This window comes from Notolepis coatsorum, assembly GCF_963971535.1.
Source record: "Notolepis coatsorum genome assembly, chromosome: 2".
NCBI lineage: Eukaryota > Metazoa > Chordata > Actinopteri > Aulopiformes > Paralepididae > Notolepis > Notolepis coatsorum.
Window position 1 is genome coordinate 41451407 of NC_140166.1, and position 23915 is coordinate 41475321.

General features: G+C 45.9%; 1 protein-coding gene across 2 annotated transcripts in view; it reads left to right on the forward strand.

Moving 5' to 3' along the window:
* The first annotated feature begins 1962 nt into the window (after positions 1-1962).
* The window catches only part of kat6a (K(lysine) acetyltransferase 6A), a 73940-nt gene continuing 51987 nt past the window's right edge, over positions 1963-23915 (forward strand). The window contains exons 1-2 of one of the 2 annotated variants that reach the window (XM_084338231.1): positions 1963-2086; positions 4322-5777. In XM_084338231.1, coding sequence (XP_084194357.1) covers positions 5082-5777 — 696 coding nt within the window. In that variant the 5' untranslated portion in view covers positions 1963-2086; positions 4322-5081. The other variant, XM_084338232.1, reaches the window with a different exon arrangement.

Below are 23915 nucleotides of genomic sequence, written 5' to 3' on the forward strand. Positions count from 1 at the left end.
CGGCAACCTATGGTATATTATGAATTTAACCCATGGCAACCAAAGTGTTAACACTGTACACTCTTTATCTATGTAATAACACTATAGTACATTTCCATCAGTGTCAACGTTGTACTTGAAATGTGATTTCCTCATAAGGATTTGGGAACATGGGAAACATTCCGGTCTAATTGCTTCCTATAAAACACTCCTTAATCCCTCTCAAAGGACTGCTACACATCATTTTACACAAAGCTTCCGATAATTTAATTTGCACCCAGAGAGATCTCACTGTTATCCTCTAATAGAAAAGGCAGATGGTTGCCAGGGTTGGTGACACAGGTCACAGGTGTTTCTGTGTAATTTATTGATTTAGTTATTGTATGCACTATGCCGCTAATTTCTAATATACTGCTAATTATTTTTATTTTATAGGTAAGACTTATTGATTCATGTTTGCACTACTTGTGTTGTTGCTGCTGCTAGGGCCAGGAGCCAAGAAACAAAAATAATCCACTCCTCTACACTGTAAGGATAGGCACGTGACAAAATAAACTTGAAACTTGAATCATGACATTGCATGAACTGACAAAAAAGCCAGGCTATAGTGAAGTTGTTCAAACTTCCATGGCGTCGCAAATTAATACATCATCTGAAACATTTTATTTTCACGATCAATAGTCTTGCTTTATGTTGCATCCTCCCCACTCTGTGTGGCATCATTATTATATTATCATTATTGCTCATGAAAGTGTAAATTACTTTTTATGAGGCACTTTGTAGATTCAATGCACTGACGGCAATACATTTACATTACAGTCCATCTATCTGTCACAGATGCAAGTTTTTATGTTGCACTCAAAGCTGTAAAACCCTCCCTTTCTCCAAACACAAATTATGAGGGTGAACATGTTGTGTGAGGGTTAACTGTCATTTATTGTAATGTAATAGGCGCGCGTGTTGGATGGGGAAGTGTGGATCGGCAATGCGGTCAATTTACATAATCGTTTTTGTGGGAAGATGATATTAGCTACGTATCATAATCTGACTAGCGAGGCATCACTACTCTATATAAACGGGTATGCTTTAATAAAAGCGTGTGATATATTATTAGATAGCTACACTGTAACACCAGATAATAACATGTTCGGCACTGTATCTATACGGTTGTCTTCCCATCTTCAGCAAAAACACAGCTGCTACAATAGACTGCAGATCCTACCGATGGAGGGTGTCTCACTTTGATCTTTAAATACCCTCTAACGTTAACCCTTTCACTGCCGCACTACCAAACGGTTAACCCTGTCACTGAGACAACAATACACAGAAGGTTAATCCTTTCACTGCCACACGACAGCCGGTTAACCCTTTCACTGCCACACACACACACTACCAAACGGTTAACCCTTTCACCGTGACAACAACACACAGAAGGTTAACCCTTTCACCGCCACACGACAGCCGTAAAGGGTTAACCTTCTGTCGTGGTGTGTGTGGCTGCAGTGAAAGGGTTAAACCACCACCCACCACACTCACAGCTTTGATTTGTCTCTGTTGGAGGAGCACTGTGAGCACAGCTGCACAGAAAATAAAATGCAGACGTTCCCTAGAAAGAACGCCGCTCGCATCATGTCTGTCTGTGTGCAGAAGAGCGCGCACAGTGGAGAAAGCGAGAAGAACACCTATCCGTTTTTCCTCCCTCCTCCACCATCTGTCCCTTCCTTTCTTCCATTTCATGTGTTGTTCAACAACCGATAATATCCACCACCACCCCTCCTCGCAGCTACAACTCCGCCCGCCCGCCCCTCTCCTCTCCTCTCCCCTCGCAGTGAATAATTCCCCCCCTGTTCGCACGTCGGCCTGAGCGCCTGAACAACGCGATGCTACAACAGACGACGGTCCCTTGCCCTGGCTGTTCCACACGGCGGTCCCCCCCCTCCCTCCCTCCCCCCCCACGAGCCGAGCTACTCCTGTTTCACTCAAAGATGGCGTCAGCTCTGGAGCCTCCGGTCGACTCTGGCTGCATTATTTTCGGGCTTGTTGTTGTCTCTGATTCGAAGAATTTTTGGCACATTCTCCTCGGGCAACTCGACACGGAATAATTCCGGTGAGTAGAGAGCCGGGGTGTCGGGAGGATATTTAAACACGGCGTCCCCTCTCTCTGGAGAAACCCAACAGAACTGGTCCAGCTTTCTGGGAACCGCGAGAGGTAGAGAGAGAGAGGGGTAAGGCGGGGAGAGATGATGGTCGCGAGGGGGGGCATGGTTGGATAGAGGGAGGGGGGAGCCGAGGCCTCTACTCCAGCAGCAGCGGCAGCAGCGGCCTTGTCTTCGCCGCGGCACCGCGGGCTGTACGTGGGAGGAGGGAGGGAGGGCGGGTTGCTGGAGGAAGTGAGTCCGCGCGCGAGGCGGGGAGGGACGGCGGGGACGCGGCGGGTCTCGCGGGCAGAGGCTCTCCCTCTCACCTGAGAGAGCGGGACCGCGCGGCCTCCTCACAACAACACGGGGACCCGTTTCTGATTTTTTTTTCGCACTCGCCCGTTAGCCGTTATTATGGCCGTGTGTGTAACTTGCATTGTGCCTTTTTTAGATTTAGAAGGCCGCGATATCTCCCCCGTTGAATATCAACCGCGACAGTTGGGTAATGGAATTATTCGTTTGGCTTGTTATTAGCTTTGAAACGTCGGCCGTTTGTGTGTTAGAATCTTGGCGTTTGTTGCTAGTGTGTGTGTTTCACACTGTTGATGTTTTGGGCTAACGTTAGCTAGTGGGAGTGAAGGCTATAGCTTTACCCCCAGCAGGAACGCTAACGTTAGCTAGCTGTTGTTGAGGTTAGCTTGACTAAAACTACAGCACTTATTCGCGGGAAGGTTTGTTGTTGTCACTGTCGAGATAGTTGCCTCTGTCGTGTCGGCGAGAGAGTAAACAGAGCAGTCAAGGACACGGGACTGGAAGACGTGCGACGTTTGACTTGGCTTTGATTTGACTTGGCTAGCGTTAGCTTCCCCCAGCTAATGTTTGCTAACAAACTGTGTTTTGACTACATCATGTTTATGTTAGCACGTCGGCTAACTGAGCAGGCAAGTTAGGCAGCTTCAGTTTATATGGTGATCATGTTTACCTTTTATACACCTGCTGCTTGCTGGCGTTAATAACACATTAACACCCGAGCACCAGGCAACTCGGTAAACAGTAAACGCATGTATTATCGTATAGCTAACACAGTGCACGTTAAATCTAGCAAATAAATAGCTTTTTGTTTATTTATTTTAGTTAGCAATAGTTTCACTGAAGTCAGATTAGGTAACGTAGACTGTTATCTCTACTCAAGTTGTTTACAAATAGTTGAGCATGTTGTTTTCAGTGAAGGTACAATTCACCCTAAAGTAGAATACAAATGATGATATGTCTATAATACTGGACAGCTCAGTTTGGTTTGTGAATTTGAACAGATCTCCATAAGCTGAACATCAGAGAGACCAGACACTACTGAAATAATATAACAACATTGGACACTGACATGAATGGTGACTGTACTGACGATATAGGTACATTTCTGTTTCAGACCTGTAAGCACTACATTTAACTAAACATAAATTGGAAGTAATATCTCAAACAAGAATTACACAAGCCCACAAAGTCGCTCACAACTTCAATGTCAATGGACCAACTCCAAAAAGTGTCACTTGATGACATCACAAATTCAAGTATTGATGCTCCTATTTTCAGCGTAGGGAGAGTCGACAGTTTACTTAACTGTTCAAGATCATTCGCATAGTACTATATTTACCATATACTGTTGGGAAAACATTGTGTCTGTTGAAAATTCACAATTTACTTACCAAAATGCATTGAGACAGGTCTCCTTTTGCTTTAGCTGGTGTTGCTATAAGTTAACTTTAAATTACATGCCAATGTAACCTGCATTTAACAAGTCTGTGACTGGTATCGATTCTGCAATAAGAGGCAACAGGCCTTGTGATGTTTTTGTGGAGGGGCATGGCTTTGTTTACACACTGTTGTGATGATACTGTACGGATGATATTTGTATCGTGTGTGCTCTGAAGGTGCCCATGGTTGCGTTTTGATTAAATAAGCGAGAGACAAAGGAGACAATTTCAAACTCTATACTTGGATAGTATTAAGTATAAAATATTAGTACTAGTATTATGTTTTATCTGATTTCTCAGAAATGTGTTCTGCATCATCAGTGGTTCTGTTGCTCACAATTTACATGGCATCCATCCACTTATATACAGATACGGTACACATGACACAAGTTTTTGTGCAAAGTTTCTCTAACCCTTTTTGTGTGCGTGTGCTTTTTTGTTTTGTTTCCTCAGTGTGCGTCGGCTACTGAAGTGCAATCGGTATGAAGGTGATCGGCCCCGGCTACTCCCTGGGGTGAGGCATCCTTTCCGTCCCAGACCCGAAAAGGCCAGGCTGCCGCAGGAGAGAAGGAGAACGGGGGGGGGGGGAAATACTGGTCCCGTGGAGTTCATCGTAATCTTCAGAAAACACTGCCCTAAACGACCAAATGAAAAACCCATTTCAACTCGGAAAGACCGTGGACATAATTTCACAAGTTGCATTGAGAGCTGGTTAATATACTGTAGACGGGAGACTGATCTGCCGGTTTTATTGTGCGTGTGTCTCTGTATTTTGCGGAAAAGGCAAAGTTGGGAGACACCTCAGTCGAAGAAGCCCCACTTGTGCAAGTAGATCCAGACCTCCCAGTGGTTTTTAATAGACTGCTGCTCACCTCCACTCCTCCCCTGCTGTCCCCCAGGCTACTTCACCCTGCCGGGAGAGGGTGGTAGTGGGTGGACCGGCTTTCATCGGGTGGGGGGGGGTTGGCTAGGTCGGCCTATGCTATGGTGAGCTGCTCCCTGCCGTGCCACTCACACTCACGCTCCGAGGGACTCTCTGCGCGGCCCCAGGACAAAGGATAGTCGGCGGGTAGAGGGGCTAGGAGGAGAGGGGGGGCGGCGCACTAGGGGCGCAGGCCGGACCCTTCCTTGGCCTACGGGCATTTTTTGTTTGTTTGCGGCCACCGCGGTCAGGCCCCCGGGGCCCCCGCACACACACACCTAGACCGCAGCCATGGTGAAACTGGCCAACCCGATGTACACCCAGTGGATCCTGGAGGCCATTAAGAAGGTCAAGAAGCAGAAGCAGCGGCCGTCCGAGGAGCGCATCTGCAATGCCGTGTCCATGTCCCACGGGCTGGACCGCAAGACGGTGCTGGAGCAGCTGGAGCTCAGCGTCAAGGACGGCACCATCCTCAAGGTCTCCAACAAGGGGCTCAACTCCTACAAGGACCCGGACAACCCTGGGCGCTTGGCCCTGCCCAAGCCTCGGAGTGGCAGCTCTGGAGGGGGAGGGGGCGGTGGAGGAGGAGGAGGAGGAGGGGGTGGCAGTGGGGGGAGCTCTCACTCCCATTCCCACTCCCACTCCCACTCGGGAAAGAAACCGGGGCTGGACTGGAACAAGCTGATAAAGCGTTCGCTGGAGGGGCTCCACGAGGCCGGCGGCTCCAGCCTGAAGAGTGTCGAGCGCTTCCTTAAGTGCCAGGCCGACGTGGCGGCCTACCTGTCGGGCAGCGGCTCCATGGGGCCCGGCATCTTCCATCAGCAGCTGAGGGTGGCCCTGAAGAGGGCCGTGGCTCACGGCCGCGTGGCCAAACAGGGCCCTCTCTTCCGCCTCATCAGCCGCAGCAGCTCCCAGCCCGACGGGACGGGCACCGTGTCCCTGGAGTCTCTGCCACCTGTCCGGCTGCTGCCCCACGAGAAGGACAAGGTAACATCTGGACACATGCTGCATACATACACGTGTGACCATGCTGCATACATACACGTGTGACAAACAGACACATGCTGCATACATAGTTACACGTATGACCATGCTGCATATATATACGTATGACCATGCTGCATACATACACGTGTGACCATGCTGCATACATACACGTGTGACAAACAGACACATGCTGCATACATAGTTACACGTATGACCATGCTGCATATATATACGTATGACCATGCTGCATACATACACGTGTGACAAACAGACACATGCTGCATACATAGTTACACGTATGACCATGCTGCATACATACACATATGACCATGCTGCATACATACACGTGTGACCATGCTGCATACATACACGTGTGACAAACAGACATGCTGCATACATACACGTATGACCATGCTGCATACATACACGTATGACAAACAGACACACGCTGCTTACATACATGCATGACAGACACATGCTGCATACATACACGTATATGACAGACACATGCTGCATACATGTATGACAAACAGACACATGCTGCATACACGTATGACAAACACACGCGGCATACATGTATGACAAACAGACACACGCTGCATACATACACGTATGACAAACTGATAGAGTTGGGCACACACACACAGTCACCTTTATGACGTACCACTGACTTGTCACATGGATTCAACTTTTTCCTTTTGAGTATGACTAGATTCACTAATTTAATTGTATTTATTGGCTAGATGTATTTTAAGACATTTCTGCCTTGTTGTGATACAGTACAGTGGAAAGTAACCAGTGATATTTTGGAGAGTGAACAGACGTCCTATAGGAACCCAGGATATTCCATGTCCATGGTACTTATCTCAGCGAGCCACCAGGACGCCCCCAAATCAGCTATTGTTTTAAGTGATTTGTCACAGACACACAGACAACACACACACCACACACATACCTACACAGAGACACACAGACAACACACACACCACACACATACCTACACAGAGACACACAGACAACACACACACACATACCTACACAGAGACACACAGACAACACACACACACACACACACTCACACATACCTACACAGAGACACACAGACAACACACACACACACTCACACATACCTACACAGAGACACACAGACAACACACACACACACACACACACTCACACATACCTACACAGAGACGCACAGACAACACACACACACTCGCACATACCTACACAGAGACACACAGACAACACACACACACACACACACTCACACATACCTACACAGAGACACACAGACAACACACACACACACACACACTCACACATACCTACACAGAGACGCACAGACAACACACACACACTCGCACATACCTACACAGAGACGCACAGACAACACACACTACACAGAGACACACAGACAACACACACACATACCTACACACAGACAACACACACACCACACACATACCTACACAGAGACACACAGACAACACACACACCACACACATACCTACACAGAGACACACAGACAACACACACACACACACTCACACATACCTACACAGAGACGCACAGACAACACACACACCACACACATACCTACACAGAGACACACAGACAACACACACACCACACACATACCTACACAGAGACACACAGACAACACACACACACACACTCACACATACCTACACAGAGACGCACAGACAACACACACACACTCGCACATACCTACACAGAGACGCACAGACAACACACACTACACAGAGACACACAGACAACACACACACATAACTACACAGACAACACACACTCACACATACCTACACAGAGACACACCGACAACACACACACACACACACACACACACACACACAGTGCTGGAGCTAGTGTGTCTTGTGTTGACTCTGAAATTCTGCATAATATTAAACATGAGGCACAGGCAGCATAAAGAAATGTGATGGAACGGCAAGAAAATGAACTGTAGACAACATTTTTATATTTTTTTATAAGGGTATTTATTATTATACATTTTAGACCAATTGTGAATGCCAGAAAATGTGGTCTGATGCTAGATCCTAATGATTATAATACAAAATGTGCATTGGTCAGTGGATCCACATGGCTTGAGTTTGACCTGAGGCTTGTTGTAGTAGTGCGTCTGACACGTGGCCAGAATCCAAACGCTGCAACCAAAGACCACCTGAGAAGGGCTGGACAACGTGACGTGAGGCTGAGAGACCGAGCACGCTTTACAGTGAAGTGAAGTTCATCTCTTTTTAGGTTAACCCTTTCACTGCCACATTACAGAAGGTTAACCCTTTCACTGCCACACGACAGCAGGTTAACCCGTTCACTACCACACTACAGAAGGTTAACCCTTTACTATCACACTACATACGGTTAACCTTCTGTAGTGTGGTAGTGTAAGGGGGTTAAGACGGGGGTCAAAGCACATGTTAGAGGGGTGTATGTCTGGTATGTCTGGGAGTGCTTGCATTCTTTCATTTATTTGTATTCATCTAAAAATGTTTGGACCTTATGGTGTTCTTGTTCTGTTCTTGACTTATTGTTACGTTTTCTTCTTGACTTGTTTAAAGAAGATCTGTACGGCCCATGGGGACATTAACGTGTGTTGTCGGGCCCTATAAATAAATTTGATTTTATTTGATTTGTGTAACGGTACACAAAAACCACGGTCCGGTACGTACCTCGGTTTTGAAGTCACGGTTCGGTACGGGTTTTCGGTACAGCGGGGGAAAGTTTGGCTGTTCCACTCAGGGGTGATGTAGTGTGCACTGTGCAGTAACTAATTGTACTTGTAGGGCTGTCGACGAATATTCTATATTGAAATTAATAACCGACTTGTAAAAAAAAAAAAAATTATAATAATAATACTTATATTAGATTGTGAAAAAACCGGCCCCCGGTGGGCGGTCGTTAGTGGTTAACACATACCGTTGTATTCGTTCGGAAACGGTACGGTACACACTGAAACGGTTCGGTACGGATACGTGTACCTTTACACACCCCTATAGAGATGGCTAGCGTAGCATCGCTTTGTCAGGGTGGCTGTGTGTGTGTGTGTCTTTTATGGGGCCTGGCCCTGGTGTGTGTGTGTGTGTGTGTGTGTGTATATATCGTGGTTCAGGCGAGAGCTGACAGCTACGCTCAGCGGGCGGCTGCCAGGGCAGATCTCCTGCCCCACACCTTTGCCTGCAGCGGAGGAGAAGAGAGGGAGAGACAGAGGTGGAGGAGGAGGTCAGAGAAGGGAGTCGCATGGCTCCCAGCCTCCTGCCGGGTCTGTGGACCAGCTGCAGAGCTGCTCCCTGTCAGGAGCTGTCGGGAGATGGGAGGAGGAGAGAGAGAGAGAGAGAGAGAGAGGAAGGAAGGAAGGAGGAAGGGAGGGAGGGAGGGAGGGAGGGAGAGAGAGAGAGAGAGAGAGAGAGAGAGGTTGGTTAGAGCTGGTGCCAGAGGAACGGGCCTGGCTGACGCATGCTCCAAGCCTCTCCTACCAGACAGATGGAGAGAGAGTGAGAGAGACAGAGATGGAAGGAGAAGAGAGAGAGAGAGAGAGCGAGAGAGAGAATGAGGCAGACATACAGGCGACAGAGGAACCAAGGAACACACCCACTAAGTGTAACCTGATCATAGACAGCAGCCGGACACTAACCTCTAGTCTCTTGCCTTGGGGCAGACACACACATACACACACACACACACACACACACACACACACAAATATATATAACAGAAAATTCCATACACATTATTCAGTACTACTACATACACACAAAACAACAGGCGTTACACTTGCTTATTAACAGGCACAAGTGCATGCTGGCACGTGGCCAGTGGCCACACAAACAATCCTTGTTGTGTTCCTTCGTCTATATGCGCACACACACACACACTCACACTCGCACTCAGTATGTAAACAAAAAACCCTGAATATGGTATACACACATGCATCTTATCTTAACAAGCGCATCATCTACTTTTTTGTCATACCTTCTGATCCAGGTCATCTTGCAGGCAGGGGATCTAAAAGGCCCTGCCCTGCAGCTAACTACTGTTTTGACTGGCTCCAGGCTTTATCTGGCCTGTGAGTGTGAGTGGCGCCATGACACGCACGCACACACACACACACGCACGCACACACAAACATACTCAGTCACACACACCTCTACACACACAGGATTAGCCCAGAGAGTAGACAGGAGTCACGTAAGTCTGTCTAACACAGTGACCTGGTTTGCCCAGATGGTCACCACCGCCACTAAAGTCACCCGCCAGTCAGACCCTTTAGACTTAGTGTATATTACACCCAGCAGCCTGCCCTGCCCGTGTCCGCTCCCCAGCCGTGGTCTGTGTTGTGGACATGCCACCGGGGGAAGTTGTGGCAGTGGGGAGGAAGTTGACGACATTCAGGCTGCCTCCACAATAACTGTGTTCCGTCTCGCCTTGTATATTGCCACAGTCACCCCGGTTGATATAGGGACTTACTGCTGCCCCGACCTGTGTGTGTGTGTGGCCTGTGTGTGTATAAGTGGCAGCACTTGTCCGTTCACTCTCCCCTCTTACTCGAGCTGGCTCATCACCAGTGCCGTGCATGATCGCTAGCAGTTGTGATCTACCAAAGAGAGAGAGAGAGTTGAGTATGTGAGGGGGGGGGGGTGTAAAAATCCAAACGAATGGTTAAGCACCGGCTTTGACCCCATTGCCGGGAGATTTGTGTACTCGACACCCCGACGGCTGCGTCAGGTCACTCCACTCAAACAGGATCCCCAGACCCACTCTCTCCTCTGTCTCTCACCCTAATAGGGAGGTCATTGCCAGGCCACGAGGGGGGGGGGGGGGGGGGGGGGGTGAATGGGGGAGCGGAGTCAACCAAGGGTCATGGATATATAGATATAGCAAACCTCATTGCCTCCCTGAGCACCCGTTAGTAGTATGAGGCTACAGCCATTAGGTGGGATGGGCCTGACGGTGGGCTTTGTGAGTATCTGTGTGTGTGTGTGTGTAGTGTGTACGTGTTTGATGTCCCCCGTCATAATAGAAAAGAGCGATCTCCCTGCCCTGCGATTGCCCTCTTCAACAACAGCTGGAGTGGGGTGAGCCAGAGTGCTCGCTGCTGATGTGCAGTGTCACGGCAGGGACGTGTGCAAAAAGAAGAAGCTATGAACAACACACACACACACACACACACACACACACACACAAACGCTGCAGTGTGCTGCTGTGTGGCGATTTCACTCCAAATGTCCCACTGACCTCTTAACGGGCACGGCTAATGCTATAGCGGCCTGGCTAATGGTTACTTTGCTCTGGAGTAGTAGTAGTTGTGCTGCTACATTAGGCATCGCTCCTCGTGAACCGTAATGGCCATATTCATCCAGTGTGTAACTCAGGGTTTCCGTTAGAAAAAATTGTTGCCGGTCTCCGTGACCTGCAAGATTTCAATCTACCGGACAAATGAGATTAATTCCGGTCATAGTTTATTGAGCTTTAAAACAATTGATAGGCAGGCTATATAAAGAATGTCATCCTCAAGGCATGTAGATTTATAATATTATTACTTAAAACTAGGCTACTTTTGCGTATACAGTCATTAATATATTCCAAATAAAATAAGTCCCTCGATACTCCGTGCTGCTGCTGACTTGAAATAAAATAGACCGCGTATGTGGGCAGTCCGTCCGACACTAAACAGCAGTCTGTTATAATCACATTTTTATGAGCTAACGAATTCCGTTATATTGGACATTTGTATTAATTATATCAAGCGAAGAACTGAGAAAGCAGAGAGACGGCAACATTATCGTGGTTTGCGTGACGACTCTCTCCACCTCGCAACGACTTATTTGCAAAGAGTATGGCGCTGCAGAGCAGCTCATTTAGCTGTTATTGGCTCTTTTCTGGGAACCGCACAGCAGCGCCCCCCACCCAACATTGGCTGAAAATGGCTGAATTGGAGTACTGCTGGAATACTGCATTGTGCTGTTGTTGCTCTGGCTCTGCAGCTTCACAAAAGTTCGCACACCCAGCAGTAAGCTCTCGCTGACAACGTCGTTGTCATTATTAGAAGCAACGAGGAAACAAATGTAATGATCGTTTCGTTCATCGCATAGGCTATTTAATTTTAGCCTATTTTAATACAATTCAAATAATCAAATTGTGCTTAGACTCAGGGAATTATTTTCACCGGACATTAAGACCGGAGAGATTACATATGTCGGACTTCAACAGATTTTGCCGGTCAAATACCGGTAATTACCGGCTAACGGAAACGCTGGTGTAACTCCATTCACCTCTGTGCCATATTGCCCCCTCTCTTGTCTCTTTAGCATGAGACACTACCTCTTGCTTGTGTTGTTGTTGTTGCTCAAGGTGAAGACATCACGCGTAGTCAAGTCAGAGGACAATGAATACGAAATGCCCCCTGGACATTGATTATATGCCATAGATGCAGCCTCTATCTCTCACTCTCTCTCCCATCCCCCCTCGGTGCTACATTATGTGTGGCTGGAGGAGAGGAGAGGAATGTGTATGAGGAGAGAGGGATGGATGGGGGGAAAGATGCTAAGGGTTAGTACGTAGTACTACCACACCAAAGAAGTGCGGGGAGAATGACTCATTTCTCAACGTAGGGCACACAGGGTCATGGAACGGGGGCTCAGCCCATGATGTCTTATTGTTGGTTCGGTCCGCATGAAATCTCCATGTCGCATTGTGGAGGAGGAGAGATTCATGGGGAAATACATTTATTTCTGCCTTGGTTTGCACGACAGGCAGCTGTTGTTTACATTGTGCGTGGCCTCGGGTGACCTAACATTAGTGTCAACATTTTTTAATGGGCCGCCTCATTATGTTCTCAAATGCCATCCGTTTTATTAACCCTCTGTTTTACCATACAGCGTTTACCTATCTGGTCTTTTTATGAATTCAAACTAGTTATGAGGATTTGTGCAGTGCATTCATTCATCATTAGCCCTCTCACTACCACACTACAGAAGGTTAACCCTTTCACTACCACACTACAGACGGTTAACCCTTTCACTACCACACTACAGACGGTTAACCCTTTCACTGCCACACTACAGACGGTTAACAGTCTGTAGAGTGGTAGTGAAAGGGTTAACCTTCTGTAGTGTGGCAGTGAAAGGGTTAATCATTACTAATAATAATAATAATAATAATAATGGATTGGATTTATATAGCGCTTTTCTCTGACTCAGAGCGCTTCACAGAGTCCATTATTCGTTCATACACAGTCATACCGGTGGTGGTAAGCTACAATTGCAGCCAGAGCTGCCCTGAGGCAGACTCACGGAAGCGTGGCGAATAATCATCGCCTACGGCCCCTCCGACCACCACCAACATTCATTCACATGCATACACATTCATACGAGGCAAGTAGGTTAAGTGTCTTGCCCAAGGACACAACGGCAATGGGATGGACATGGGCTTGAGCGGGATTCGAACCACCAACCCTTTGATCATTGGACGCTCCGCTCTACCCCTGAGCCACGCCGCCCCACTAATGAAACTGTATAGTGTAAAGCCTTGGCCAGCACCCGCCGTCCAGTGCCAGTGTTACCCGTTCGGTCCCATTCATGGCAGCAGAAGGTGGCGGAACAGAACGCAGCAGCAGCAGCATCTGGACATTAGTCTGGTCGACCTGGCAGTAGCTGTGTGGCGCTTGGCGCCATGATGAGGCCAGGCAGTTACCACCAGTGACTCACTAGTGACAATGATGTGAATGGCACTTGGCATTTGGAAGCGTGTTGCTTGCGAGGGGCCATGCGTACGGCTAACCCCACCACAAACCTCACAAATGGAGCCAATGTGTCGGGCAGCTGTGGATGTAGTGGCTCTGGGGGGCTGGGGGCCAACACACTCCGGTTGATGCAGTGATGTAGCTTTGTGCTTCCTGGCTAACCTCACTTTTAAGGAACACTGCAACTTTTTGGGGGGAAATTAGCTTATTTGCCATCTACCCTGGAGTTAGACAAGCAGATACCCTTTTCTTTTCTGTGCATGCATTAGGCTTAGGGAACAGCCGCACCGTTAGCCCAGCTTAGCGTCATTCGCTGGAAGTAGGTGTGCCAGTGCAGCCTAGTTCCCAACAGTCATGGAAAACAACTCCAAAAACGCTCCTGTAAACATGTTGTGACCTGTGTACAGTGCATCCGGAAAGTATTCATACCCCTTCACTTTTTCCACATTTTGTTATGTTACAGCCTTATTACAAAATGGATTAAATATCCCCCCCCCTCAAAATTCTACACACAATACCCAATAATGACAAAGTGAAAACGTTTTTTTTCTTATTTTTTGCAAATGTATTAGAAATGTAAAAGAATAAACACATACGTACATAAGTATTCACACCCTTTACTCAATACTTTGTTGAAGCACCTTTGACAGCAATTACAGCCTCAAGTCTTCTTGAGTATGATGCTACAAGCTTGGCACACCAAATTTTTGGCAGTTTCTCCCATTCTTCTTGGCAGATTGTCTCAAGCTCCATCAGGTTGGGGAGCGTCGGTGCACAGCCATTTTCAGATCTTTCCAGAGATGTTCAATGGGGTTCAAGTGTGGGCTCTGGCCGGGACACTCAAGGACATTCACAGACTTGTCCTGAAGCCAGTCCTTTGTTATCCTGGCTGTGTGCTTACTGCTTAGGGTCCTTGTCCTGTTGGAAGGTGAACCTTCGCCCCAGTCTGAGGTGCAGAGCGCTCTGGAGCAGGTTTTCATCAAGCTCTCTCTACATTGCTGCATTCATCTTTCCCTTAATCCTGACTAGTCTCCCAGTTCCTGCCGCTGAATAACATCCCCACAGCATGATGCTGCCACCACCACGCCTCACTGTAGGGATGGTATTGACCAGGTGATAAGCAGTGCCTGGTTTCCTCCAAATATGGCGCTTGGCATTCAGGCCAAAAAGTTAAATCTTGGTTTCATCAGACCAGACAATTTTGTTTCTCATGGTCTGAGAGTCCTTTAGGTGCCTTTTGGCAAACTCCATGCGGGCTGTCATGTGCCTTTTACTGAGGAGTGGTTTCCGTCTGGCCACTCTACCATAAAGGCCTGATTGGTGGAGTGCTGTGGAGATGGTTGTCCTTCTGGAAGGTTCTCCCATCTCCATAGAGGAACACTGGAGCTCTCAGAGTGACCATCGGGTTCTTGGTCACCTCCCTGGCCAAGGCCCTTCTCCCCCGATGGCTCAGTTCGGCCGGGCGGCCAGCTTTAGGAAGAGTCCTGGTGGTTCCAAACGTCTTCTATTTGCAAATGATGGAGACGATTGTGCTCGTTGGCACCTTCAAACTTCAAAGCTGCAGAATTTTTTTTTTACCCTTCCCTAGGGCTGGGCGATATGGCCTAAATATGATATCACGATATTTTCTGACCTTTCGGCGATACACATCACAATGTTTTTCTTTTTTCCCCCAAACAAGTCTGCCAATTACGTCACACCGCTTGCACCCGCCCTGCTGTTCTTAGCACCAATCGGCAAGCGTGTATTCGTTTTTTACTTCCAGAATGTCCTCCATTGATTTTGACGATATCCACGATACGTTAAAGTGTATCGTTAATGAACTGTACCCGATATTTATATAATATCGTCATATCGCCCAGCCCTACCCTTCCCCAGATCTGTGCCTCGATACAATCCTGTCTCGGAGGTCTACAGACCATTCCTTTGACTTCATGGCTTGGTTTGTGCTCTGACATGCACCGTCAACTGTGGGACCTAATATAGACAGATGTGTGCCTTTACAAATCATGCCCAATCAATTGAATTTACCACAGGCGGACTCCAATCACGTTGTAAAAACATATCAAGGATGATCAGAGGAAACAGGATGGACCTGAGCAAAATGTTGAGTGTCATAGCAAAGGGTGTGAACAGGGGAGGAAATTAGGCCACTTTACTCGCCAAATGCAAGTATTTTTTTACGTTGGCGAGTGATTCATGAAGACCACTCGCCAGTCTGGCGAGTACTGCACAAGACCCGCGGACATATAATGTTTAATAAAAGTTCCCGCAGTAGTGCCCAACCTGCGGACATATAGAATCAGAATGTTTAATAAAAGTCCCGCGGTACTAACCATCAGTCAAGGGAGCACTCGCAAACAGATAACGTTAAACACAGCAGAAGATGGAAAACAAACAGACAGCCTGACCAACGGGGAACTGCATCCAACCCTAGTACAACCCTCGAGTATAAGTTACTAAGGACACATTTAAATCACAGAGGTGTATGTTAGTCTATTGGAACTGTATAGTAGTTAGCTTCTAGTTAGCGTTTTAGCTATAGCTGCTTGCTAGCTAACGTTAGCCCCGTGTGCGTGTGTGCTCAAAGCAGCCAGCCCCATGTTAGCTAGGTGTATCTCTGTTATGACTATAATGTTTCCAAAAAACGCACCGGACTACGACGTAAGGTTAGACATTTTATTTCATGATCAAAAGCCCCTGGCTTGCACATTGCAGTCACAAAAGGGGCTTAATGTTGTTATCTGTTCTGTGGACAATGACAATACAATAATGTATATATGCAGACATATACTTCGATTTCTATGTCCTTAAAAAAAGCATAATAAACAAAAGTATAAAAAAAAAGAAAAAAAAGGGGGGGGGGGGCGGGGGCTAGCTCAACCAGTGCACAACAGCACACCAACCCAACTGACGTTACCACAATACTTGACGGTACTTCACAGCACTGTCGTAAGACCACCGTGCTGTCTTAAAGGCACAGTGAACACCGTTGTGATGCCACTCAGATGCATACACAACATTGACGCGGCTTGACAACCGAGGTTCAAAGTTAACTTGATTGATTGAAAACTTTAACAGATTGCAGAATGGGTACAATACAGTACGGCTCAATACACACAATTGTTAAGGGGATGCAGACCAGAGAAATACTTTCGTCTTGTTTACATCAGGGTCCCCCATTTTCAATTCATCATAACATTATGACATACACGACATACAGATAGACAGTACTGCTACATCTATACATTTCACATCTATCTATACACTTCACAACATACTTCAGGTTTTTTCTTTCACTGCCCAACCCAGTCCAACCCAGCATCTTTCACTGCCCAGTTCAGCCCAACCCAGAATAGATCCCTCTTTCATGTTAACATGTTTTATGCTAATATTTTAAAGAGTAGAGACACAGTGTGATTATTATTTATTACTTTGATTGAAAATCAATTTAGACGAAGACATACAAAGAAGTAATTATCACAATTAGCGATTTTTTTTTGCTGGTAAAAAATCTGTTTGGCTGGTAAAAAAAATCAGATACTCGCCAGTTGGCTGGTAAGCCAAAAAGTTAGTTTCCTCCCCTGGGTGTGAATACTTATGCACATGTGATATTAAATCTTTATTTTTAATACATTTGCAAAAAGTTCTAAATCTTTTCATTTGGTCATTATGGGGTATTGTGTGTAAAAGTTTGAGGGAAAAAAATGAATTTAATACATTTTGTAATAAGGCTGTAACATAACAAAATGTGGAAAAAGTGAAGGGGTATGAATACTTTCCGGATGCACTGTATACCACGTGAAAAAAATTAAATAATAATAATTAGACATTTTCATTTTCTAAGCAGATATATAAATTTTTTTGCCGAACCACTGCTGCCTGGGCTTTTTATAAAACAGGGCTTTTGATGATGAAATCACTGTGTGCACAGAGAAGAAAAGGGTATGTATCTGTTTGTCCAACTCAGGGTATATGGCAAATAAGCTAATTTCCCCAAAAGTTGGCGTGTTCCTTTTTAAAGATCCAGTACAATGATTTTATTTAAAACATTCAGTCAGAAAAAAGCTTATTGTGGGATGTTAATGGAATTTCTTTTAGCTTCAGGTGCATCGTTTGATTTGTTATAAGTGTAGGCTGAGGGGGCGTGGCTCTCTGTTCACTGGACACTATAGACTTGTTCGCCGACGACGTCATGATAAATATGCACTTGCAGACCCGAGGCAGAAAGGAACGTAATCCTGGTCAGAACAACGGGCAGACTACAATATATTTGCATTTGTTAGCCATGCTAGCGATCTAAACAATCAATCCATGCTAGGCTTGGGCGGTATAATTTTTTTCATACCTTCATACCTTTCTGACATCACACCCCGGTATACGGTATATGACGGTATGACTTTCATCCGCAGGGGGGGGGGGGGGAGCTAAGTTAACAATATACTCGTTATCACCATACATAAAGATTTTTCGGGAGTAAATACTTGATACCTTACCTTAGTCATAACCATAGTTGCAAGACGTTATAATGAAAAGGTCTCGTTATCTTGCATTGTTTCTACATAAGCAAGCACATGTTAATTTACATCCACAACATAACTGTGGTATCTTAAGATTGATACAAGACTCTTATATTGAAATGCTTTGACATTAGGGCCGTTCTTTCAACCTAAACGTGCACTTTCTCCAACCTCTAACCTAAATTCCTTAGCGACCCATGTTAACAAACTGCACAGCGCGCACATGCGAGACACACAGATATGAAACGACATACGGAACAAATAACGTATAACGGAGGCTGAAATGAAACCAACGTGACTCACAAACTCACGACAGTACACATACTGACGCACAAAATGTAATCTGCATTGATTAAACTGATAATCAAAACCCAGCTGAAGCCGTTAAACCCCTGTAGCGAATCACCAAAGCCAATACGCACACACAATCAGTCGAACTGGAACGGTTTACCAACCATACACTCCCGCCCGGCATTCATAACTCGGACAATTATCCATACGAACGTCCCGCATTCTAAGAAAAGATATCCGGACCCTCATACATTCATCTTCCATACGCTTAACCATAACATAACTTATTTACCCAAACAACGTGTTCCAGAGTCCACATTCACGCACAAATCCATACTCTCAAAACGTTAGAAAAACGCTCCGATACCCGAATCCACAATCATCCGATGTCTGGAAGGTCCATTTGACCTTAATAAACGGACGGCCACCGGTCCATAACCGCATTCTATAGAAGAATAAGTCTTTATTTGTCACACACATGCAAGATGGTCGACCCACAGGAACACACTATAACGTCGTGTGGCGCACAGTCTGTGACGTCACGGTATTGAAAATCATACCGACAGGATTTCTAAATACCCTGGTATACCATAATACCGTGACCGTCTCATACCACCTAATCCATGCCAAAGCTAGATATGTAAAAGGTGAAAGACTCACACTCACAGCCATGCTGATTTGGCAAAATGACATCCAGCCGTGTTCGTTTGAAACAACTTTTAGTCCGGGGGGAGTGTCATGGTTTCTCCATAGAGCTCTGTTGTATTCTTTTGACGCAGCAGCTCGTGCAGGTCCGGGGTAACTTAGTCACGTGACTCAGTTGGTATTGCTGATTGGCTCGAACACGGTATGTTTGTAAACCGCGAACAGGTCTATATAGATGCTTGATTGTTAGGGACACGGTTGTTCTCCTGACACCACTTAACTAGAAGTGACTGATGGGCCAACCGGAGTATATAATCAATGTATATTGTGCAATATCTTCAAGGAAGCAGGTTGGATATCTGAAATGGCTTGATTCTGTTAATATCCAGGGGGACAGAGATCAAAGAGCTTTAACCCTTTCACTGCCACATGACAGCCGGTTAACTCTTTCACTGTGACAATACAGAAGGTTAGCCTTTTACTATCACACAACCGACAGCGATGCTCCATCATTAGCATCATTAGCTCCGCGGATGCGGTGCTAATGATGCTAATGATGGAGCATCGCCGTCGGTTGTGTGATAGTAAAGGGCTAACCTTCTATGGCAGTGAAAGGGTTAATAATAATTTTCACAACAACAGTTCTAACATTTTGGGTACATTTACACAATTTTCAGCATACCTTCTGTTAAAACACGCAACGAGATTGAAAAGCGTGCTTGTTGTTGTCATTATACTGAATCTTGAATGGAAGGTGGCGCTCGGCTGGGGCCAGGGCCAGGGCCCACTGGCATGACGCAGGGCCGGCTGCTATCGCCTTCCGCCCACCCAGAGGAAATGGAGGGTGACGTGTTGCACATGTGTAGGAAGTAGGTTTTTGCTCTCCATCCCCGACCCAGGGAGAATTAGTTTGCTGTGTTGTTCAGCGCCATGTTCTCACCTAAAGCTATATTATGTCTTGTGCTTGTGTATAGTGCACATAGTGCGCACAGGAGGGGGGTTGGGTGTTACGGTGTGTGTCTCGTGACTCTTAAGTGTTGAGTGAGTCTCATGACTATTGGAGTGTGTGGCTTGGTGTTTGTGTGTCTCTGTGTAGGTATGTGTGTGTGTGTCTCTGTAAGTGTGTGTGTTTGTGTTGTCTGTGTCTTTGTGTAGGAATGTGTGTGTTTGTGTCTATGTGTGAGTGAGTGTGTGTGTAGTCTGTGTGAGTGAGTGAGTGTGTGTTTTGTGTCTGTGTAGGCATGTGTGTGTGTCTCTGTGTGGGTATGTGTGTGTGTTGTCTGTGTGTCTCTGTGTCGGTATGTGTGTGTGTGTGTGTTTTGTGTGTTTGTGTAGGTATGTGTGTGTCTCTGTGTAGGGATGTGTGTGTTTTCTGTGTGTGAGTGTGTGTCTCTGTGTAGGGATGTGTGAGTGTGTATGTGTGTTGTCTGTGCCGCCATGGCGCATCCTGTAACAGTGATCAATGAGGTTGTGCTGAGGGGGGTTGCTGGGTATTGGGGGGGGGGGGCAGACTGAGATGAACTACCACCCATGTTAATGAGAACCTTGACTTGAGACAAGGACAACAGAAGCGCTGTTCTCTCTCTCTCTCTCTCTCTCTCTCTCTCTCTCTCTCTCTCTCTCTCTCTCTCTCTCTCTCTCTCCTAACACCCCATCTCTTTGTACTCTCATCATTGTTTCCTCATTTTACTAGGACTGTCCTTGACTAAAGGAATTCTTTGTCAACCAATAATCATAGGATTTGTCGACTAAACGATATGTTGATTTTGTCAACTGATCTGTATATTTGGTCCAATAACGCAGAAGCACCTCTGTAAATCTCATGCACACCAGAGACTTTTGTCAGGAAATAACTCATTCAGCATGGAAAAACCCATAAAAATGTACTGACCAAGTTTTGGTTGACCAAGACCAAGTCGACTTGTCCTAGCTTTTAACCCTCTCCTCCCATTCTCTTGCGCCTGTGTCTGTTTAAAACTGCTAGTGGTCGACCAGTATGGGTTTTTCAATTGCTAAATGCCAATATTTAGAGAGCAGGGTGGTCGATATACAATTTTATAAAATGTTTTGACACAAACATTTCTCTTCCTTTCTTTACTAGATCTGAACTCCATGTATTTTAAATCGACAAATTCTTTTAAAGCATCAAAATTTAGATTGAATTGACACCTGCAGGATTGACACAAGAGGAAGTGGCAACATTTTTGTTAATGTGTGTGCGGTAACTGCAGTTATAGGCTTGTGGCGATTACTCCCATTCTTTTGTGTCTGTTAAAACGACATTTCAACCCTCTCCTCCCATTCTCTTGTGCCTGTGTCTGTTACAGTGGCCCGTTTCAAAGGACGTGGAGGGAAACCAGGCCAGCAGCAGTTGCTTCTCACTAGTCTATTGTGTTCCGTAAAAGGTCTCAGACAATACAACATATAGCCTCAAGTATTGATTTGGTTCGAGGTGAAATGAGATGTACGATGGTGCAAAGCGCAGGGCTTGGAAATGGATAAAAGATGCAACAAGGCTTGACATGCTTAGCAAAAACATTGTTTTTGCGGTAAGAGAACCATTGACAGTAGTAACTTAAGAGACATTTCGACATTAGGCTAAATGGGGAAGCATCAGACAGTAATACAACAGAGCTACCACCACTGAAACAGAGTCATGTCAACAAACTCAAGAGTACAGACATGGGCGGCTAGGTGGTGCAGTGGGCAAGGCACTCACCACCAATGCTGGAGACGCTGGGTTCGCGTGTTCGAATCCAGCTCTCCACATTGTTTTCAGTTTGGCTGGTCGTCCGTACTAATACAATTGGCGGTATAGAGGGTGGGAAAGCTGATGGGTGGGTCCTGGGCGTTGTAAACAGAAAAATACTCCTACAGTTCGGTCGGGTCGCCTGCTCAGCGAAGGAAGGATCTGGAGGGAGGTAGTGTGACCTTCCACACGTTACACTCTCTCCCAGTGAGAATCTGAGCTGCCAGGCTGGCTGCCGGCTGGCTGCGCATGTGTCGGAGGATAGCATGTGATAGTCTCCGGCCTCTCGGACCAACAGTAGGGGGGGTGCGCAACAACCAGGAAGGGAGTTGGGAATTGGCATAACGACTAACAGTGGGATGGGCGAAAAATCGAAAAAAGAGGAGGGAGAAAAAGACAAAAAAAAACATATCCTCGGAGATACATGAGATGGATTCCTTCGGTAACCTTAGTATTATCGCTTTCCAATGTAAACCGTGCATGGCTCTTCAGCTGCAGATTATCTCGACTCAAACTCACCGTGCAGACATATCATCCAAATCTTCTCCAAACGATGATGAGTAATAATAATAATAATAACTTGGTTTTATATAGCGCCTTTCAAAAGACCCAAGGTCACTTTACATAGAAAGGGGAAAATAAGAATTGAATTGCTAGCAATAGAATCTCGATTTTTATGTTGATACTTGATACATTTCCCCCCTATCCCAACTAACAAGGCTACAACTTAATCAAAGGCTGTGGAGGAAAGGGGATTTTTAAGCCCAGTAGTAGGGGCACGTTTGAGCTCATCTGGCTGGGTTTTCCATAGTAAAGGCAGCTTCTTGGTATGAGTAGAAGGCCTGATGACCTGCCAGACCTAGTTGGCTCATACAACGGAAGCATATAGGGAGGTGTAGTGGTTACGTCATTGTTGTTTCCAGCCGGTCCACCTTGCTTGAAATTGAAATGTATTTACATTTCTAAATCGTCTCGTCACAAATAAAGCATGAACATTGGCATGGTGTGCCTTTCTGTGTGTATTCATCCACAATCTATAGCTCAACATGAAACAATTCACAATTAATCGTTATTACGTATAATTTTATTTCAACCAAAAATGCTTTAACAATAATGTTAGTGATAGAAGGGAACACATTTTGATGAGGCAGAATTATTACAATAGCCGATAATACATTTTCCCAATGATAAACCCCTATACGGGTGGGCCGCACGGGAAACTAAAGTGACGTCAGACTACACCTCCCTATAGGAGATACAGGTGCTTGTTACACACAGTGTTTTTGTGCTCGTTTTTATACGTTTTTGAATAAGTTTGCTGTCCCTTTTACATAGAAATGCCGTTTTTGGCGGATACATTGTGGCCCTACTGAAAACGCTAAATTGTGTTTTCCGTTTTGGAGTAGCGCCAAAACTCGCGACAACATGTCGTGTAATCTGCACGGAGCCGTTGTTGCGAAAACGCCCATGCGCAGTAGATACCATCTGCGTGCCCTTCCGGTGACAGCAGAGCTGTCCCAAATAGCTGCAGCTACCATGTGTTGTCAAGTTATTGTTATAAGGACCCCAGTCCAAGCTACAACAGTCTGCATTCCCTTAACAATCGTTTGTATTGAGCCGTATTGTATTGTACCCATTATGCAATATGTTAAATAAAGTTTACATCCATTCATTCTGCTAGCATTACCGATTGCATGAGCAGCTGGCTAACGTTAGCTATCAGACCCTGTTAGCTCAGAGCTCCTCTTTCAATCTTAACAAGCATTAAACAAAATGGCCCAGTCATCTATTCACCTTTGTTTAATACACACGGCGTTGTCTCTAATGTTATCTAGCTACTGATAGCTCCCGATATCATCAGTTTGGTGCTGGCTAACTAGCGTGAGCTAACGTTAGCTTCTAGCCACAATGCTATACTGTTATAATGGCATATTCCATTCACGTTAGCATGCAGCTAACAATGTAGCTAACAACGTCACCGATCTTTTTTGAGACTAAACTATCCGCTCTTGGTGGTCACTTGTGTTGATGTTAGTTTTGTTTCATCAACAAATGACAGGCAGAACACAGTGAATGTATCCGTTTTGTTTATTGCACTTTTATTACACTTTGCTGAAAAAGAAGTGCTGCATTGGGTAAATAGGCAAAGATGG